This window comes from Crotalus tigris, unplaced genomic scaffold (assembly GCF_016545835.1).
Source record: "Crotalus tigris isolate CLP2741 ecotype Arizona unplaced genomic scaffold, ASM1654583v1 scf7180000024375.2447938, whole genome shotgun sequence".
In the NCBI taxonomy this organism is placed as follows: Eukaryota; Metazoa; Chordata; class Lepidosauria; order Squamata; family Viperidae; genus Crotalus; species Crotalus tigris.
In genome coordinates, this window is record NW_024100545.1 from 151,590 (window position 1) to 173,271 (window position 21,682).

Below are 21,682 nucleotides of genomic sequence, written 5' to 3' on the forward strand. Positions count from 1 at the left end.
CTTCTGGCACAATATTATAAGAAATGTTAGAATTACTGCAAATTATGAGTCAAATATTCTTCAGAATTAGGGTTGTTGAATCAGTTTATATGATGTAATGCCTCACTTAAAAATAAGGAGCTGATTGTCTATTTACTTCAGGAAGCCAAATTAATTAATACTCAATGTTGAAAACTTAACCATTTATTTGAGGATTTAAAAAAGATGTTCTCAATTGCTTTATTATAAAAAAAAACATCTTAGAATAACTTAGACAAACTTAGAATAACTGGTCTGCCAGAGGCAAGAATCACATTTTTATCAAGTTTGACAGAATTTATTGTTTTGTTAATGACAACAGGTGTAACTTTATCAATTCTTCTGTTATATGGAATTTATAAAAAAAAACTTGTGGATTTTATTGTTATTATTAGGGCCTTTTACTTTTTATTTACTTATTTTATTTACTCATTTTATGTTTTGTATTTGTCAAAATAAAATTGTACATTCTGTGTTCTTTTTCTCTTTGTTTAGACCACGGATATCAAACTTGCCGCATCACATGACGTGTCTTAATGCATCACAACGTTTTTCACATTCCTGGAGCTCTGGTGGGCGTGGCATCCATATGATGCAACCGGCCTGTGGGCCAGCAGTTTGATACCCCTAGTTTAGACCATTGTTCAATCAAATGTGGCTTCAGTCTAATTTTAATAAAGAATCTTAGCTAGCTATGCCATGTCAGATCTCTTCTCTTCATGTCTCTTCTCCAAGAAGCCTACTGGGTCTAACCTATGTCTGTTCTGATGCTGCTGATCTGTAATTACTTCTACTATCACCTGTCTTCCATAGGGTACTTCAATTGACTTCTTCCCTTTTATGAGAAAAATAGGGCTTTTGTGTAAAAGGAAATACTATTTAATGTGATTTCATTCTAACTGGGTAAGGATTTTTTATTTAAGTAGACCATATTGGGCATCTGAGTGAAGTCAGTTTGAGCCAATCAGTCAAATTAAGCTGTGTGAAGTCAAGAGTTGGAGATTTACAGAAGGCCCTGCTCTAGTGAAGTGGACATCACTTAGATATGAGCCAGCAGTGTGCTGCACTGCCAAAAAAGCTAACACAGTGTTAGGCTGCATTAACAGAGGGATAGAATCAAGATCATGTGAAGTATTAATACCACTTTACAATGCCTTGGTAAGGCCACACTTGGAATACTGCATCCAGTTTTGGTCACCACAATGTAAAAAAGATGTTGAGACTCTAGAAAGAGTACAGAGAAGAGCAACAAAGATGATTAGAGGACTGGAGGCTAAAACATATAAGGAACGATTGCTGGAATTGAGTATGTCTAGTTTAATGAAGAGGAGGACGAGGGGGGAAATGATAGCAGTATTCCAAAATCTCAGGGGCTGCTACAAAGAAGAGGGAGTCAAGCTATTCTCCAAAGCTCCTGAAGGCAGGACAAGAAGCAACGGATGGAAACTAATCAAGGAGAGAAGCAACCTAGAACTAAGGAGAAACTTTCTGACAGTTAGAACAATTAACCAATAGAACAACCTGCCTCCAGAAGCAGTGAATGCTCCAACACTGGAAGTTTTTACAAAGAGACTGGACAACCATTTGTCTGAAATGGTATGGGGTTTCGTGCCTGAGCAGGGGGGTTGACTAGATGACCTCTAAGGTCCCTTCCAACTTTATTACTATTATTATTATTATTATTATTATTATTATTATTATTAAGCATGAGAGTAGCTGCTGAGTGGTGGGGAGGGTTACCAATTTCTCAGCTGAGTATATAGTATTTCCCAATTTATGTATTTCTCAGATTAGGATATTCTGATCATACAAAATACTGCAGGATACTGTACACTTTTATCCCTAGCCTATAACTTTTCCCCACCCCATTCAAATTTTTAACAAGGTATTCAACAATCCATCTGTTGTACCAGCTGCATTTGCCCCTGGACCAGGAGGCTCTCCAGATAGTCAGTAATGGACCTATAGCAATGGGGCTTCCCTTGAGGCCCACAGAAGCTACAGCTGATCCACAATGCAGTGGTGTAGATGGTAATGGGCATGCCTCAGTATGCCCATGTACCATTGCTACTATGTGAGCTGCAGTGATGGCCACTTGGCCCCTGGATGCAGTTCAACCTAGTTATTATCTAGTTGGTAGTATTTTTAGTGGTATAGCATTAGTTACTAAGGACCATCTATTTCCAATCAGACTTTTTATGATGAGAAAAAGTAAGCGTCCTTCAGGTTCCTATCAATCAAGTAATCAAGTATTGGATTCCAGGAGAGAGAGAGAGAGGGAGGGAGGGAGGGAGGGAGAGAGAGAGAGAGAGAGAAAAAAAAAATAAGGAATACCTAGAAAAATGTAGTTGGGGGTCTGCCTCAAAACAATTTTTGAATATTCCATCTATATCCTTCCTTTATCTACAGTAGTAGTTCTCAGAAACTTGAAGCTATGAGGGCTTCAAACTGCCATTTGCTGTGACTTTCATGGGGAATTTTGGAAATTGAAGTCCACATATCTTAAAGTTGCAAAGGTTGAAAAACACTGATCTACATTCAGGACAGACTGCAAAACTAAACCTTCAAATAACATAACTGAAGACTAGTTGCTGTTATGTTAACAAATTTGGCAGTGGTAAAACTGAGAACTGTAGAATGGTTACAGTCAACTAAGAGGAAGGGCTATTGCTTATCACTAGACTGAGAACTCTGTATGGCCCAATCCCTTTATTATTATACAGCAATAATTCATAATGCAAAATCTAGTTATCAAATGCACCATTCAAGACAGACAACTTGTAGGCTTAGAACATCTATAAAATATTTTCTTTCAATTTTTCTTTCTTGCAGCATCACTGGAAAAAAAAGAGCTGGTCTGTAAATACACTCTACTCCAAATAAAAGAATAACAGATTTGGAAGGGAACTTGGAGGTCATCTAGTCCAACCTCCTGCTCATGCAGGAAACCCTCTACCAATGGTTGTCCAATCTCTTCTTAAAAACTCCCAGTGTTGGAGCATTCACAACTTCTGGAGGCAAGGCATTCCACTAATTAATTTTCCTGTCAGGAACAATTTCTCCTTAGTTCTAGGTTCGTTCTCTCCATTGGTTAGTTTCCTTCCATTGCTTCTTGTCCTGCCTTCAGCTGCTTTGGAGAATAGCTTGACTCCCTCTTCTTTGTAGCAGGCCCTGAGATATTGGAACATTGCTATCATGTCACCCCCATCCTTCTTTTCATTAAAAAAGACATATTCAATTTCTGCAACTGTTCTTCATATGTTTTAGCCTCCAGCTCCCTAATCATCTTTGTTGCTTTTCTCTTTCCAGAGTCTCAACTTCTTTTTTATATCATGATGGCCAAAACTGGATGCAATATTCTAAGTGTGGTCTTACCAAGGCATTATAAAGTGATACTAACACTTCACGTGATCTTGATTCTATCCCTCAGTTAATGCAACCTAGGATTGCTTTGCCCAAAGTGTATCCTGTCCACACTTAGTGGTAGCTAATATTCATATGAACATATGTTATGATATTGCGTCCAAGGGACTCTTATAAGAATCCAAAGGCCAGTGCAACAGATGTGATGTAGCATATACAGATGTGGGAATTCAGATGTGATTCACAGAGCATTAGGTATGTACATTACTTTGAATTGGCAAAAATAAAAAAGTGAAATAAAAATATAAGCAAATAAATAAGTCAAGGTAATCCTCGACTTACAATCACAATTGAGCCCAAAATGTCTGTGCTAAGTGAAATAGTTGTTAAGTGTATTTTGTCCCATTTTACAACTTTTTTTTGCTAAAGTTGTTAAGTTAGTAAGACAGGTGTTAAGTGATTCTGGCTTCCCCACTGACTTGTCAGAAGGTGGCAAAATGTGATCACATGACCCCAGAACACTGCAACTGTCATAAATACGAGTCAGTTGCCAAGCGTCAAAATTTGGACAGGGAAGTAAGTCTTGACAAAAACATGTATTTTTAATGAATATTTTCCCATATATGCTCACTTTGTGTGCAGTTTTTGTAGCATGCATGTTTAGAAAAAACATTTTTCTTTCATTATTTCTTTTCTGTGCAAACATTGCCCTAATACACACATTTTATGTATTTTAATACTGTTGCTGTTCACCTCTAACTTAATTATATAGGAGCTGAATTTCATGACCTATGCATTCTTTTTGGTGTCCAATTTCAGGAACTTCTATAATAGGAATATTCACACAATGGGAATTTGGATGCCTTCCATATAATGATGTTGCTACTGTAGTCAAGCAATCCATGATTTATTGCCTCAGTAGGAATTCTGAAGCATCTTTATTTTATGATTTATCAGCAAGTCAAAAAATGAACTGATCATCTATTCAGTGATGTTCTTCAAAGAACCCTCACCTATTTGTTTAATACATGGTTTTATAACTGTCAGAGGTTCTGTTCAAATTCAATCAAGAAATATGGAACCTTTGAAAGTCATCTGTTAAAATCCCAGATTAAGGACGTTTTGAGGTTTTTTTTCATGTTTTTAATTGACTTTTAATTTTATGCTAATAATTTGTACAAATATTTTCTAGGCTGACTCATGAAAAGAGACTCAATTTTATTCCCTATATGAGGTGATGAGGAGACATTTCCATTTTCTTTTTTTTTTCCACTGTTAAAACGCTCTGTCTGTACACAATTCTGCTGGAATTGCTACACTTATGCTGACTCTCCCACAGCCCTTCTTGGAATGACAGTTCATATGGGTTAGGCACGGATGCACCCAAGTAAACATTGTGCTGTTTCGTGTGAGGTATTTGCTGTTTAGTGTGATGGTGTTCTACTATGTTGTGTTTAACCTTCTCCCCAGAGATAAATTGTAGACATCATTGCTAGTAGAAACCAGTGAAAATAACCATACAATTGTTAGGTGATACAGTAGAATCAGATGACAGGATACAATACTAAACACTTATTTTTGAACAAGTATATATTGAGCTACATATTCATAATCCTTATATTTTTTTTTAGTGTATCTAGACTGTAGTCCAAAACAGGCATACTTGTGCAAAAACTTCCAGGCATGGCAAATTTTAAACATACACTCTTAAAAACATGAAACAATACCCTGTCTTTTTTATATGTGTATCTATTGAAACTAATTTTAAAAAATGTGATACTATTTGGGCTTCAGGTTAAAATTATGTAAGCAATATAAATATTATTATTGTACATAACAGCTACATTTTTCTTGCTCTTTATTAACTGAAATTTGCCAATCTGTTGCACTACTTCAAACCCTAATGATTTCATTATATATTATCATTAAATTGGTAAAAAAAATTGTTTTGTACTGCTCAGTCAATATTGTATTGTCATGTTTAGTTAAACTTTCAAAGATGACATATCATTTTCCCACTTACATGAGTGACCTAGAAAGAAATAATGCAGAAATATTTTGGTTCCATAGCTTGAGCACAAAAAGAGGGCTTCAGAAATTAATGAGAGGAAGCTTGTGCCCAAGGCTCTAAAATAAGCTAAACTATTTCCAAGAGATTTTCAATTTGTAAAACTGATTTGTATAACCCACAAATCAATATGACCAATCAGATTATTAATCTGTGTATTTTATCAGTAGAGTGAATGAAGAAAAACTGAGGAATAATTCAATTTGTTATGCCTGGAAGCTTATGCCTTAACAATTGTTTTTTAAAGTGCTGAAAGCCTTTATTGTATGTATTTTAATTGGTTTTGCAATATTTAAAATAAGCCTGTAAAACAGGTGCTTTGTTAAGAACATATAAAGAATGTTACATTTGTCCATCTAAAGTGGCCAAACACAGGCACTCAGAAAGTATGAAAACTTGGGCAAGAAGTAGGTAGTTTAGAAGTCAGTTCTAAATGGTATTTAAGATGCATTGCCTATGATTTGGAAAATTATTAGCCATTGAATAGCATGATCTTCTATTGTCTAAATTCATTTAGTCCCCTTCTAAAATCACCTAAATTGGTAGCTATCATATCTGGTATCAGTCAACTCCACTTCTATGTGTTGCATGAATTATTTTGATGAGGCATGAATTTCCCTAAATTCTATTTTAATAAACGATCCCAATTTATTAGAAGAGAAAAAACTTTCTTCCATTCACATTTCCCAATACATTTATAATGTAAGCTAATTCCTAACAATTTACGTGAAACACCACAGTATTTGTTATTATTGATGATCCACAAGAATGCCTATGATTTTACCCATTACACCTTTTAGTTTAGATGGTATCCCAACCAAGAGAGCAATAAAAACCTAACAGGAACATTTGAGTTTGTAGAAAAAGCTGTAGAAATAGAAAAGATAATACATTCTTGTTATAGTACAGATAAATATATCATATAATTGGAGTGGATCTCTTCATATTTTCTTTTTTAACTCTCAATGTACATAATTATGTTCCAGAGTGGACCCAAACTCCATTGTCTGCAATGGGTTTTTGATATTCAGATCAATATCAACCAGAAGTTTGTGTGTGTTTAAGCATTTACCTAGATCCCAACACCAGTAATAGGTTAATATTCTCATAAGTGCCTTAGTCTTACTTTGCATAGTAGGACAGGAATAGCATGACAATTGTTTCTATTTGCATGCCCCAGCAATTTTCAGTTTATAGAGGGCAATTGAGAATGCTTTGATTCAATGTTCCCCAAATCTTAGTACTAGCATGGGGATGCAGTGGTGAAGCTTCATGCACAATTGCCAAATTTTAAAAGCCTTATGAGCACATTGTCTGAGAAACAAAGAAACCCTGAACCTCAAAAGAAGCCAATGTTGTCAAAGTAAACATGAATTTGATATGCATAGATGCAGATGTAAGCTGTCCCAAATCAGAGAAAATGAAAACATAAGAAGAGTATTTCCAGAAATATTCTTGAAATAAATTTACTAGGTTTTACTCTTGAATGTATGAGAAGGGAAATCTGGGTCAATGAGTTCAAATCATTTACTGATTCACAAAACTAAACAAGAGCTTTTGTATAAAAATTTAATTTGCTATCAATTTTCTGAAGGCAAGATATCTATTAGCAATACACATATACACAGAGAGACTAAAGCTTTAAATTAAGAAATTATAAGGATGATTATAAATAGTACAACATTTGTATAGATATTATTGAAAGGAATTCTTTGATAATGCATACAACATATTATTGACCAAACCAATAAGTCTCTCATTTCAGTGATGTAACAGCTCTGGGTTCAAGGGGCTGGAGTTGCATTTGATGATCTTGGGAAAGACATATCTCCTGATCACTGACATTTCGGCCCATTCTGTGTAATGATGAGTGTGTAATGCCATCTGGAAATGATTTTGGGAGAGCCAGAGTGGACAACAAGCATTGTAAAAAATATATCAACTCACAAAACAAGGGAGAGTGTGTGAAACATTTCAGAAAGGACCCTCCCTAATTTTCTGGATATTAAAATGAGAGGAAGAGAGATATACTTACTTAGATATACTCAGATATACAGTATATAGTTACACTATTATTGCTTCCAGCTTTTTAATATGAGTTCTAGGTTTTTTCATTGTTTTATATTTGATGTATTGAAATATTGTCTTCTTTTGAATATTGTTCTTTGATTGAAAATATGCCAAGACAAAATGTAGCTACCAATCATACTTGCATTATAATTGCATGCTGAGTATCCTTCATTTGTAGTGTCATTTCTGGAATTTCTTCTGAGAGTGCCTGTTCTTGATTAAGCCTTGTTTTCAAGCATAGTAAAATATTGGAATTCTTTATTGTATTATTATTATTATTATTATTATTATTGAACCAAGTGTGTAAAAATTGTCTATGTGCAATTTGCAGAACTTCTATTTTCCCCAGTAGGCTATCCATAAACATATTTCCACGATAAAAATGCTTATGAAATTAATTAATATTATTTATTTTAGATATACCATACTATACAATCTAAGCTTCTGTAGGATCCACAAAAATATACAAAAACTCTGGATTTTTACTGCCATCTAGAGCTCATCTATATCATTGCTGCCCGTGTATGATATGCCTATATCAATGTGTCCCCAATATGTGTGCAGATTTTTGTTTAAAGAAAATTAGTGTGAAGGTACAAAGTTTCTAGATTGTTTTGTGTAGTGTTTTAGTGATTTAAAAAACTCATATGCACAAATGTAAAATGCTGTAGCAAAGCCTTGATGCAAGCTTAGGGTAATATTGAAATGCTAATAGATGATTGATAGCACTTTATTAATATCCATATGCATACTGATAATAGAAAAAGGTGCAAATGGAGGAAAGAAACTAAAAAGTAAAGCAAAGTATAGGTTCTTCAGTTTCACAACCAGAAATCATTTTTGAATGAAATAAGTCTGTTTATCTGTTGGGATCTGGAAGAGAAGGTCCCTATGAATCTTGTCTTTTATGGATTGTCTCTTGCAAGGATCTCACATTAACATCTTCTCAGTTTTGCCCTTTCACTGGAATAATATTCTTCCGTATATCAAAGTGACCCAACCCTGTTGGCTTTTTGGAAACTCCATAATAACTGGCTATTTCTGTGGACATTTGCAGGTTGAGGGAGTCACTTCGGCTTCTCCTGATGTGTGTGCATGGTGCTATGGTTGCTCCCTGGTGCATGGAAAGTTATTGATTACTTACCACATTCATTTAAATATATTGTTATATATTGTGATGCTTTTGGATTTATTTTATTGCTGTTTTGGGAGATCTGTCACAATCAGAATCACATAATACAAATCTAGTAAAACAAACAAACTATCCAGGAGTAGTAGAACACCCAACAGAGCAAAGCTAAAATGCATCAAAGAATATAGAAATATTTGTCTTCCTATTAATACATAATGACAAAGATACCATTTAAAAGCAAATATCATTACAATCTATGCTTCCACAATCTACTGTCTTCTTTATATTTTGATATACAATTTGTATCATGCATATTGGACATAATGGGAATGCTGTTCAATTCCATTTGACATTTTATTATTAGTTCTTGATTCTTCACAATCTTTGTCTACCAATCAAATTATGTAAGAGTCTGTACTAATTCTAGATTAATTGTCAACCATCCCTGAACCAAAAGTTTGGCATAATGCATAGTAAAATCCATGCACCTATGTGAACATTGCTGGGAAGGATCTCACAGAAAGACAAGTCATGTGTCAGAATCCAATTATATTTCATCTTTAATTATCAAATATAGAAACTCCCAATTCTGCCTTCTCTGGATTCTGCCATAAGAGGGAGAGAAGGGGGAGAACAAAGGGGCTTTATGGCCCTCACTTCCTTCAGTATACTTCTAAGGAGCTGAATGCTGAATGTGTGTTATTGTAACCTCAAAGCGTTAGCACCAAAGAACCTTACCATAACAAAGAAGGGTATTTGCCTTTCATGTAGTTTATCTGAAGTCTCCATCCAGACGGAAGAAAGAAAAATGGGGGTGGAATTGTGATACCTGAAACTATCACTGGGAGGGGGGTTGATTGGGTGGGACTACTGGGGAACCCCTTAAAACCTTGAATGGGAGGGCTTGGACCCCAAGTCCTGTCTAGCACGCCTGCAACCACTTCTTCTTAATAAAGGATTCCTGTTGGAAGAATTATCCCAAGAGTTCTGTCTTCTTAAGATGCAAAGTGGGATGGGTCCTTACATCATGTTTGCTAATAATATAAACAAAAACAGTATTCTTTTTTAAGAGTTTAAAGGCATTCAGTTTCCAAGATTCCACCCATTTTACTGGTATTTTGTATGTATTTACCAAAGCCTATACCTATAGCAGGTTTATGATTTGTGGACTTCAACTTACAGATTTCCCCAGCCAGTCATTCTGGCTTGGGAATTCTGGAAATTGAAGTCCACAGGTCTGAAAGTTGCCAAGGATGGGCATCCCTGAGGTTCTTGCATCCGGCTTTTCTTGCACAATTGAAGCTGCCATTACCAAACAGTAGTAGTAGTAGTAGTAGTAGGAGGAGGAGGAGGAGGAGGAGGAGGAGGAGGAGGAGGAGGAGGAAGGTACTGTTGTGTACTTTGATATTTGTTTTTCTCCTCTCCCAAAAAAATAAATAATTCCTTTTCTCAGTATGGGTGGTGTAGGGAGAATTCCCAACCCTACCTTTTAATATAAAAAGCCCCCATATTAGCAAAGAAAGGCCCCCTGCCCCGGAAGAGAAAAGGCTTCCCTAAAGTAAAACCACTCAAGCAGCTGAATGGATATTTAGTTTCACAAACTGTTCCATTCATAAACAAAATGCCTTCATCTACAGCAGTCACATGATGTCACGCAACGTATCAGGATTGTTTTGCCATTGCTGGAAATGGGGTGGGCATAGCTTCTGCGTGATGTGTCCGGCCCACAGGCCAGCAGTTTGACACCCCTGATCCACAGCCTCCGCAGAAGGCTGAAAATGACCAGATTAAAAAGCAGAGAGATAAAAGATACCTAAAATCTACATTCCCCCCCCCCATCTCCAAGGACAGGGCACAACCTCTCAGTCACAGTAGAAGTCAGGCAACAACAATTAGAATATTAAAAGGGCACACTTAAGCACAGATTAAAGTACATTTCACAAGGAACCTGGGCATCTAAATCACAAAGCCCTTCGACCACAGAAAAACATATCCACCAGCCAGACTGTTTTGTCAACTGTCCCAGAACCTATTGCTGAAGTTGCTTCTCACCACCAATAAAAAGAACCTTACTTTGAAGTAGCTGGCTTCTCTCTTCATTCAGCAGCACTATCATTTCTCCTGGCTGGGGACTCATGCCAATTCTTCCTATAGCAGGCTGGGCCCCACTAATAGCATAGCAAAGACTATTCAGATGGGGACCTAAGTGTCAGGTGCTCTAGTGTCAGTGGTGAGATTCAAATATGTGAACAACCGGTTCTCTGTTTGGATGCCGCTTCTGGAAGTCCATTCTGAGCCTGGGCCTCAGAGGTCCAGAACGGACTTCCAGAATTGGTGTTCACGTACTTCCAGTAGGTTGTTCTGGGATTGGGAGGCCTCCCCTGGGCCTCTGAGGCTCAGAATTAAGGTGACCAATCGTCCTCCTTTTGAGAGGACAGTCCTCCTTTTTTGAGTTCTGTCCTCCCTCAAAAAGTGTCCTCCTAAATGTCCTCCTTTTCCATATACCGTCCTCCTTTTGGGAGGACAGTCCTCCTTTTGTGAGTTCTATCCTCCCTCAAAAATGTCCTCCTAAATGTCCTCTTTTTCTATATTTGAAGACTTATCTGCAGGGCTTTCTTTTCCTCATAGAATGCTCGGAAGGCGTTCCGGGACCTTTTTTGATGTTTTTTTTCAACTTTTTCCTGAGCTGTGCTACTCCCCCATTGGCTTTCGAAAGCCAATAGGAATTGCTGCTGAGCGTGCCAAAACACCCGGGCGGCAAACTTTGCACATGCAAGTTGCAGGAACTCTGCACCCCTCACTGCTACCCAACTACACCATCTCCTACTTAGTTCTACAGATAGCTGGAGGAGACTGGAGCAGTAAGTTTCTCTTGATCTTCCCTGTTCGGTTCTACACAGGGATGCACAGGGTAGGCGGTGGTGCTGGGGGTTGGCTGGGGGGTGGCTGCAGGGGTGGAGCCAGCGCAGCTGGTGCTTTGCCTTTGTGAGCCGTGGGGCCAGCTCTACGGAGATGCGCAGGGTGGGCGGTGGTGCTGGGGGGCGGCTGCAGGGCCAGAGCTGGCTCGGCTGGTGCTTTGCGAGCCACGGGGTCGGCTCTCCGTGGCAGGGCAGCGGTGCTGGCGGGGTGGCTATAGGCGGGGGCGTGGCGGGCAGTTGACCTTCCATGGGCTGCACCAGCTGGTGGTCTACGCAGTGCTGACCTGCGCTGCCACCACCTCACCCTGCGCACCTACATGGCTATCCTGGAGCACCTGGCTCACAATACCTGCCTCCGCCGCCCACCCCCACACAATCCAGCCATGTAGATTTTTGGACAAGTGAGAAATCGAGATTGAATGTTGATACTCTAGCTGCAGCTCTTGCCGTAAAATTCAATATGAAGGATATTTCTTGTTCAGATATTTCCAATATATTGTTAGAAGATGATACATTGACAAAAAAATATTCATTCAATGGAAAAGTACTTATTTAAATAATTAATAGGCATGTAAGCATAATTACAATATAAAATGTTATTGTTACAAATGGTTTTTATTATGCATTTATCATATTATAGTGTATTCTGTATTATTGTTGCAATAAATACAATGTTTCTTTTATTTACAATATTTTTTCTTCAATTTATTCGTGTCCTCCTTTTTGTTGTAAAAAAGTTGGTCACCTTGTCAGAATGGACTTCCAGAAGTGGCGTCCATGCACTTCCAGTGGACCTTGAGAAAAAGGGCTAGGGTTTCAGCCAGTTTGCCAAAGTCAACCAAAAATTAGCTACTGGTTCTGCTGAACTGGTGTGAACCGGCTGAATCCCACCACTGTCTAATATATATCCATTTTGACTCAAAAAATAAAAGCCACTTGCTTTAATGGTTTATACATGTTTAAGACTGATGCTTTGAGAGCATGTTTTGCCCACACCACTTTGAAATGAATTTGAGAGAATGGAAGAACATAAAGATGCTGTTAAAGAACTTCCCATTCATTTCTATGGGACATGCACATAATTTAGCCCATATATTACATTTTTAAGAATTATCTCTGCTCCTACAAGTGCGTCATGCAATCGGTTCATGAATACCAAGACAAAGAAAGCTTTTAGAGAACCTTTGAAATCAATGCATGTTATAGCACTTTGAAAACTTAGTTGTTAATCTTTGTTGTGGAATAAGTCTTTTAAAACTGGGGGTAATATCTCCTATTCAAATCACAGAAATGTTACTAAAAGTGATCAGTTTGATACTAGATCTTTTGTTCGGGGCACCATGGTATGTACTTTAGTAGACTTTTATAATTAAATTATACAGCCATTTTTTCATTGTGAAGTCTATGTCTAGTTCTCTGCCATAGCTTTTATGACCCATATTAAGAGATTAATTAATAACATATCAATAACAGATGGAGTCATAATACAACTGAAAGTGTGTAACTATGTTCTGTTACAAAACAATGGTTAAGGGGACTTTTAAACTTGAAACTATTTCACTTATCCAATGATCAGTAATAAGAAGAAATCATGGCAGAACAATTAAGAACAGCAACTATGTTTATATGAAATTCTTTTTATATATAGTAAACAAGTATAATCCTGACTTGATAACAGGGGATGGGAATTTTCTCTTTCAAATTACATATAAAATTTAAAATTAACCAAAGTTGCTCTGTTCCAGTTAGGATGGTCCTTATTGTCATTGTTCTTAGGTCTTAAATTATGCATTGGAGATAATCAGCTAGCCAATGGCTAAATGGTGAGATCAGAGTATCCTAAATGCCTCTATCGTTTGAGATTAGTACTGTTTTACAATTTTTATATTTTCATGATAGTCCAGAAGGTGGTGCTGAAAGACTACTACTTTTCCCTTTAATAGTAATTATGTAAATTTATATTGTTGTCACCTTGTGTTCATTTGCACAGTGATATATCCACTTTGCTGATTACAAACATACACATATGCACACACAAGGGGGGGAGAGATATTCTCCTCCTCCTCCTCCTCCTCCTCCTCCACCACCACCACCACCACCACCACCACCACCACTACCACCAATATGTTTAGACCAGACAAGACCGTGACTCTGCCAGCATACCTGCTAGTAAGTCAGGATGAGACATGACAATCAACATTTCTTTATTTCCATTCTTCCTTCCTAGCATATGTTCAGTCTCCCAAGTCCTTGGGGATAGATGCAATGAAGTATGACATAAGTAATTACATATTATTAAAACAGCATTTGCTACTAAGGTAGCAGTCTTCTCCTAACTCCAATTTAAGAAGTACATTTTTTAAAAAAACAACAAATAAGAGCTATCTGTTTATTTAAAATTTTTATCACTGCAAATGAAAAATTATTTAACAGTAAAACATCCTAAAGAATAAGTCTGCATCCATTGCTCAGTTACTAGGATGTTAGATTATAACTGCTTATAAACTGGAGGAACTGGATATTTGAACAATCCCAAATTATCCTATTCCTGACATCCTGTTTGTCTTTTTATATTATAAATCCATGTTCTGAATTTTTTTAGCAAGCTTCTAGCAAAGCAAACTCTGAAAAAGAAAAGGGAATAATGGTTTGTTTGCTTGTTTGTTTCAAAAGCCCTCACTTGGAGTAATAAACAATAGGAATGTTTAACAAAAGGTTCTTTAACAAGAAAAGCCAATCTACACCATCAAATAGTGAAGTGCCATTTCATTCTTTCAATAGAAATTCATAAATTAATATCTGTTTACATATAAATCTAGCAGAAAGAGAAACAGGATTTAATTCAGCATTCTAAAATATAGACATTTTCTAAAAAAAAATGATCACATCTTTTTATATGGAAAAAAGCTTTCAGCCATAAAACTATTTCTATTCAATTCTTTTAGAGTTTTAATAATAATAATAATAATAATAATAATAATAATAATAATAATAATAATAAAGTTGGAAAGGATCTTGGAGGTCATCTAGTCCAAGCCCCTGCTCAGGCAGGAAACCCTATACCATGTTGGACAAATGGCTGTCCAGTCTCTTCTTAAAAACTTCCAGTGTTGGAGCATTCACCACTTCTGGAGGCAGGTTGTTCCACTGGTTAATTGTTCTGTCAGGAAGTTTCTCCTTAGTTCTAGGTTGCTTTTCTCCTTGATCAGTTTCCATCCGTTGCTTCTTGTCCTGCCTTCAGGCGCTTTGGAGAATAGCTTGACTCCCTCTTCTTTGTGGCAGCCCCTGAGATTTTGGAATACTGCTATCATGTCCCCCCTCGTCCTTCTCTTCATTAAACTAGACATACTCAATTCCAGCAATCGTTCCTTATATGTTTTAGCCTCCAGTCCCCTAATCATCTTTGTTGCTCTTCTCTGTACTCTTTCTAGAGTCTCAACATCTTTTTTACATTGTGGTGACCAAAACTGGATGCAGTATTCCAAGTGTGGCCTTACCAAGGCATTGTAAAGTGGTATTAACACTTCGCGTGATCTTGATTCTATCCCTCTGTTAATGCAGCATAGCACTGTGTTGGCCTTTTTGGCAGCTGCAGCACATTGCTGGCTCATATTTAGATGATTGTTCACTAGGACTCTGAGGTCCCTCTCACAGTTACTACTATTGAGCAAGGTATCCCCTATACTATACCTGTGCGTTTGGTTTTTCTTGCCTAAATGTAGAACCTTGCTTTTTTCACCATTGAATTTCATTTTGTTAGATAGTGCCCAATGTTCAAGTCTGTCCAGATCCTTCTTTATCTTAAGCCTGTCTTCTGGAGTGCTGGCTATTCCTGCCAGCTTGGTGTCGTCTGCAAATTTGATGAATTCCCCATATATCTCCTCGTTCAAATAGTTGATGAAGATGTTGAAGAGCACTGGACCCAGAACAGAGCCCTGGGGCACCCCACTACACACTTCCCTCCATGTAGATGTGGTTCCATTGAGGACCACACGCTGAGTACGGCAGGTCAGCCAGCTACGGATCCATCTGGTGGTGATGTTGTCTACCCCACATTTTTCTATCTTGTCAAGTAGTAGGTTGTGATCTACTTTATCAAATGCCTTACTGAAGTCCAAGTAATATCCACAGCATTCCTCTGATCCACTAATTTTGATGGTCAAAGAATGCAATAAGGTTTGCATTCGGTCAAAGAATGCAATAAGGTTTGTCTGGCATGATCTATTTTTCACGAACCCATGTTGGCTTTTAGTAATGACTTTGTTTGCCTCTAGGTTTTTGCTGATTCATTGTTTGATTATCCTTTCCACAATCTTCCCAGGTATTGAGATCAGGCTGATAGGTCTGTAATTTACTGGGTCCATTTTTTTCCCTTTTTTGAAGATGGGAACTACATCAGCTCTTTTCCAATCCTCTGGTAGTTCTCCATTGCTCCAGGATCTTTGAAAAATATAGTTTAGTGGTTCTGAAATCACATCTGCCAATTCCTTGAGAATCTTGGGGTATAATCCATCTGGTCCTGGCGATTTGAACTCGTCTAGGCTGGATAGGTGCTCACTTACCATTTTCTTGCCTATCTTAACTTGTGTTTCTATTCTGTTTTTTTATGGCACTATTTTTGATAGGTTGGTCTGTTTTTTCCCTTTGTGTAAAGACAGATACAAAAAATGAGTTAAATAGTTCTGCTTTTTCCCTGTTGCTTGTCACCTTCTTGCCACTTTCACCCACTAATGGACCAACCCTTTCCTTCACTTTTTTCTTGTTTTTTACATGTTGAAAGAAGCTTTTTTTGTTATTTTTGACTTTGGTCGCAAGCCTTAGTTCATTTTGAGCCTTGGCTTTCCTCACTTCATCTTTGCAGGCTCACACTATTTGCTGATATTCTGACTTAGTTATGTGCACTTCTTTCCACTTTCTATACTTGTCCTTTTTATCTTTCAATTTGTCAGAGAATTCTTTATGTAGCCATGCTGAGAGCTGTTATTTTTTCTCTTTGTTGGTATTGTGCTAGACTGGGCTTTTATTATCTCATTTTTCAAAATTTCCCAAGCTTCTTGAGTTGTTTTCCCCTTGAGGATTCTCATCCATGGAATCCTTCCCAAGCCCTCTCTATAAAGTTTATTGAAATTAGCTCTCTTGAAGTCCAAGACTCTAGTTTGACTATGTTCTATTGCTTGTGCTTCCAGAATGTTGAATTCCAATATTGCATGATCACTTCCTCCCAGGGTTCCTATGGCTTCAACACCTTCTATCATTTCATCTCTGTTAGTGAGAATTAGATCCAAAATGGTTAATCCCCTAGTTCCCTTCTCTACTTTTTGGGAGACAAAGTTGCCAGGAACTTGTTTGATCTTCCACTTGGTGCAGAATTTGTCTCCCAGTTGATGTCAGGGTAGTTAAAGTCCCCCATTACTATTGTGATGTGCTTCCTACATACCTTAGTTAGCTGACTAGCAAAAAAAATCATCTATTTCCTCTGTTTGGTTGGGTGGCCTTGATTTTAGAACTTTTATTTTGATTTATTTAGATCAAAATGTAAACATTGACATGTTCTTCCTGTTTTAGCATAAATATTACAGTATAACAATTATATCCTTTGTGAAGTTCGCTGTGCTCTATAGAACTCTAGGGTACCCAAGTAAAATTTTACCAAGGAAATGACATCCCAAATTCCACTCAATTATGACATCTTCTTTTCCTGTATGTGTGAGTTATGAAAAGCATGCAAATTGTAATATCAAAAATCTTATATTTAAAAGGAAAAAATAAGCATGTTCAAATTTCTACTCATGGTTCCAAGCCAAAAATTGTAAAATAAGATTTTATTTTGCATGCTCTGTCAAAAAAAAAAAAAAAAACCCTAGCTGTAAAGGCCTTGTTTAAACTTGCTATTTAAGATCAGATCTGGGCTGTGATAACTGTGAGCAGGACATCGTTGGCCTTGTGCAATGTGTAAGCACTAATTTACAACATGTTTTAAAGTTAGTTTATTTTCTATAATGGTTTTTGGTCTGTCATTCAGATGAGATCATATGTTCTCAGGTACAAACAAGATGTAACTCTTTAAATAGTTTTCTCTTTGTATTTAGGACCGAAACTATGCTGAATGAAGCTTGCTGCTGTCGGCTGTTATATTATTATGATTCATTTTAAGCTATCATTGCAGGTACAATTACATTTTCTAGAGCAGACAGAAATGTTTTCCTTTCCACAAAGACTGGAATGCTACTTGGTAAGATTCCTGTTAGATTCTATTGACTCTTTAATTATATAAATATTAAAGTATCAACAGCATGAACTGTATTTCTGAGAATCAGAGGAACTCAAGTGGGTAAATAAAAATGAGGAATGGTCCATGAATTGCAAACAGAATGGAAAACCTCCATTGGAATTGCTATCTATTTTCAATTAGTGTGAAATAACTGAATATAAATAATTAATGAATGTTGCAGACCCAGTTGGATATAGTGGTCAAGGCATTCAGTTAAGAAACTGGGAGATCAGTTCTGGTTCTTCTTTAGGCATGAAGCCAGCTGAGGGACCTAGAACCAGTCTGTCTCTGTTAACCCTGGGAAAAAGAAAGCAATGGGAAATAACTTCTAAAATTATGCCAAGAAAATTGCAGGGACATGCTCAGGCAGTTGCAAGAAGTTAACATTAACTTGAAATTGCTATTAAAAAAAAATCAGTGTACACTCAATGCACATATACAGCTCCCGTTGTTACTACATAAAAACACATGCAGTTGTTTTTGGTCAATATCAAGTGCTCCCACATTTGAAACAGGTCCCAGTAGATTGAACATTATTACATAGGAATAATCAATAAAAAAAATCATAATCCAAGCACACTCAAGAAGATATTTGTTTTCCTTTTTAAAAAAAATAAATAAATCCTGCCTTATTATTTTTATAAATAACTTGCAGAGAAAAAAACATACCTAATACTTTTCCCTCCTCATATTTTCCCTACAACAACTCTGTGAAATGAGTTGGGCTGAGAGAGAGTGATTGGCCCAAAGTCACCCAGAAGGCTTTGGTCTCCCAGTTTCTAACTTGGTACTTTAATCATTAAACTACAAGAAACATTTTTCAATTTGTGTACAAGGGTATTGCAAATAAACCTTTTATGTCTTTCTTGAGTTATAATGTCCAAAATAGAAGGAACATAGCAGACATGAGAACAGCAACACTGAAACATCATAGGCAGACAGATAGAAACTTAATTTTGGCCATTTACCAATAAAAATACACTTTGTAGGGATCTGAAGTTGATTTTAAGCTTCACTTGAACACAGACTTCAATTTAAATCAGCCCCGTGCATACCCCTATATAGTAGTTCATTTTGGTTTTGCACATGTATCACTGCATCACCAAATCAAATCTATCCTGCCTTACCTTGGAACTTTTTAAGGTTTATATATAGATTTATAAAAACTTCTAATTTTTAAATAATTTCAAAGTAATGCAATAGATGCTCAAAATACAAATAACAAGCGTTTGGTGAAATTTACTCCTTTTGAGGTAATAAAGAAAAAGAGTATAATAGAATGTATTAAGACTCACCACAATATAATAAAAATTGAAAAAGACAAAATATACCAATAAATAGTGATGTAATATATATTTTACTGTATTGTTGTAGAAGTAAAACCCATTTATATCCATTTGTTACTGTCTCTGGAGACTTATGTAGGATGATAATAGTTTAATGTTCTTCAAACAGACTTCCAGAGAAGCCAAATTTCCAAAATATTTACATATTTTTCCAACAAATCACTATATTTTAAATTGAGAAAGTAGTGCCATTTAATGGATGAAGAAGATAAAAGGAGCCCCTCTATTTTTGAAAGATGTTATACACAGTACATTTCTTTGCTCATTAATGTGCTTCAAGATTTTTGTCTATTATGAAAATTAGGAAAAGTATAATGTTCTTCCTGATGTTTAAATAAATATAATAATAGTTTAGAAAATATAAGAGCCCAACCCTATTTCAGCTTAAATCTTATGTACTTCTTAAGGACCTTAATCCCTTGCTTTTGTATCACAAGTCCATCATGACTCTCTATGTACATCAGTGATAGGCATTCCATAAACCATTGATCTTTGACTCCCAGATTGCACTGTCAAGATGGCCACATTTTTGAGGCATATTTTTGAGCTATTTGGGAAAAGTTTATGGAGTTAAAGACTAGCCTGTCTCATAGAGGATTCCCCATTTTTTGGTTGTTTCAAAATAATTGAGAAGTGCATAACTCAGCACAGGGCCAATGGGTTTAAATATATTTAATTGTACAGGCAAGGCAAGGCAGGCCTCTAAAGAGTTCTTTATTTCTCTTAAAAAATGTTCCGGCCAACAGCCCTCCAACTACTGGTAAGGTTCCACCCTCATGCTACCCTGAAGGCAGATACCCTCAGTCCCCCCCAAACAACAGCCCCTACAGTACCAAGAAAGCCTACAGAGTAGGAGCACGCTCACAGGGCAAGGTCCAGGGTTCCAAGTCCAATCCACCAGGTAGGGTCCAGACACAAGACAAGGCCAGTCGAAACAGGTCCCAGAAAAGGAGCAGTTCCAAAGCCCCAGTGAAACAAAGACCCAAACGTAGGCCAACAGAGAAGGACGAGGTCCAAAACAAAATGAGAAGAACGACCTTCCAAATGAGGCAAGGCAAACAGCAACAGCCACAAGTAACATCCGGGGGAGTGTAAGCCAAAGCAAATAATTGTTCCTGGCAAAGACTGATTCCCCATGACTTTTCCTTAAGTTACTCCCCTCCAGGTGTTCCTTGTGAGGTGGGATGGGGTGACCTCAGTGGGGATTCAGCTGGTTGCATCACTTCGGCAGAACCCGTAGCTAATTTTTTGTTGTCCAGGACCAGAATGGATTCTGGAAGCGGCATCCACATAGAGAACCGGTTGTTCACATATTTGAATCCCACCACTGGGTGACCTCCTCCCGAGTAGTCTTGCAACCCTTCTCTGGGCTTGCCTACACTCCACTCTCCTTGCCCTTGGATCAAGTGGGGGAGGTAGCAGATCCCCGTCAGAGGAGATTGGCTGCCTATCAGCACCACTGCTGATCAATAGTCGATCCTCCCGTGTCTGTGCAGGCAGGCAGGTCTCTGTCTGATTGACCACCTCTGCCAATGCCTGAGGGGCCCAGGACAGCATCGTCCTCAGCCCCTGGCGTGCCTTCCCTGTCAGAGAGTTCCAGCTCCAACTCTTCCTCCTCCTCCTTCGAACCAACCTCTGAGGGGGCCATGACAACAGTCTACCTCCAACCTTTAATAAATGCACTTTTGATTTTACTATAAATATATTAATCTTAAATGTAGCAATATTAACTACATTCATTAACTTGCAAAATGAAAAATGATTCAGGACCGTACATAGTTGCTTTGCAGAGAATACATGGATTGACATCCTAACCATGTTCAGTATAATAATGGTACAATGCATTGATTGGAAAGTCAACCCTAATCTGACAGTAGCGCTATACCCATTGCTTTTTAGTTTTTGTATCAAGTTGTGATATGTCATTACTGAATTATAAAGAGAGTTGAGAATTTATCTATAAATATTCATATTTGGTTTTGTATATCTTCTTACATTTGATCAAATTTTCTTGAATCTGCTTTAAAGATTGAATTCACATGTTAGAAACATAGTCCATTCAATGTAATGCATTATTTCTGAACAATCCTATAGGGGACAAATGAAGAATTTCTGACAAGTATTTCTGGGCTGTTGAATACATAATACTGTTTCTTATGACAGAGCAAGAGTTTACTCTTCATGTATATTGTAATTCTGCAATATTACAGAAAAAGCAAGAAACGTTTTATGTATGTACAGTATATAGACATTTATGTATGTATTATAAATTTATAGGCTGCCCATCTTACCTCAAGGTAACTCTTTTATTGGGTACAGAAATGAACATGTTTAAAATTTCTCCAATAATCATACCTTTTCAACCTTTCTGAAACCAACATAAAATTAAGCAAATAAGCAAACACACCATATAAGCAAATGTGATTAATTTACATAATTTGTGCAATTGTTCAAATCCCCTGGTCCAGAATTTAATGAGGTGAGTAATGAGGGGCA

The 21,682-nt window shown here is 37.1% G+C and overlaps 1 protein-coding gene across 3 annotated transcripts in view; it reads right to left on the reverse strand.

The window, feature by feature from the left end:
• The window catches only part of LOC120301265 (hyaluronidase), a 31,202-nt gene extending 10,920 nt beyond the window's left edge, over positions 1-20,282 (reverse strand). Inside the window, exon 1 of one of the 3 annotated variants that reach the window (XM_039328262.1) lies at positions 20,052-20,282. In XM_039328262.1, the coding sequence (XP_039184196.1) occupies positions 20,052-20,267 (216 nt within the window). In that variant the 5' untranslated portion in view covers positions 20,268-20,282. Of the gene's footprint in view, positions 1-20,019 lie in introns of all 3 variants that reach the window. The other 2 variants (XM_039328263.1, XM_039328264.1) reach the window with 2 other exon arrangements.
• Positions 20,283-21,682: the final 1,400 nt, after the last annotated feature.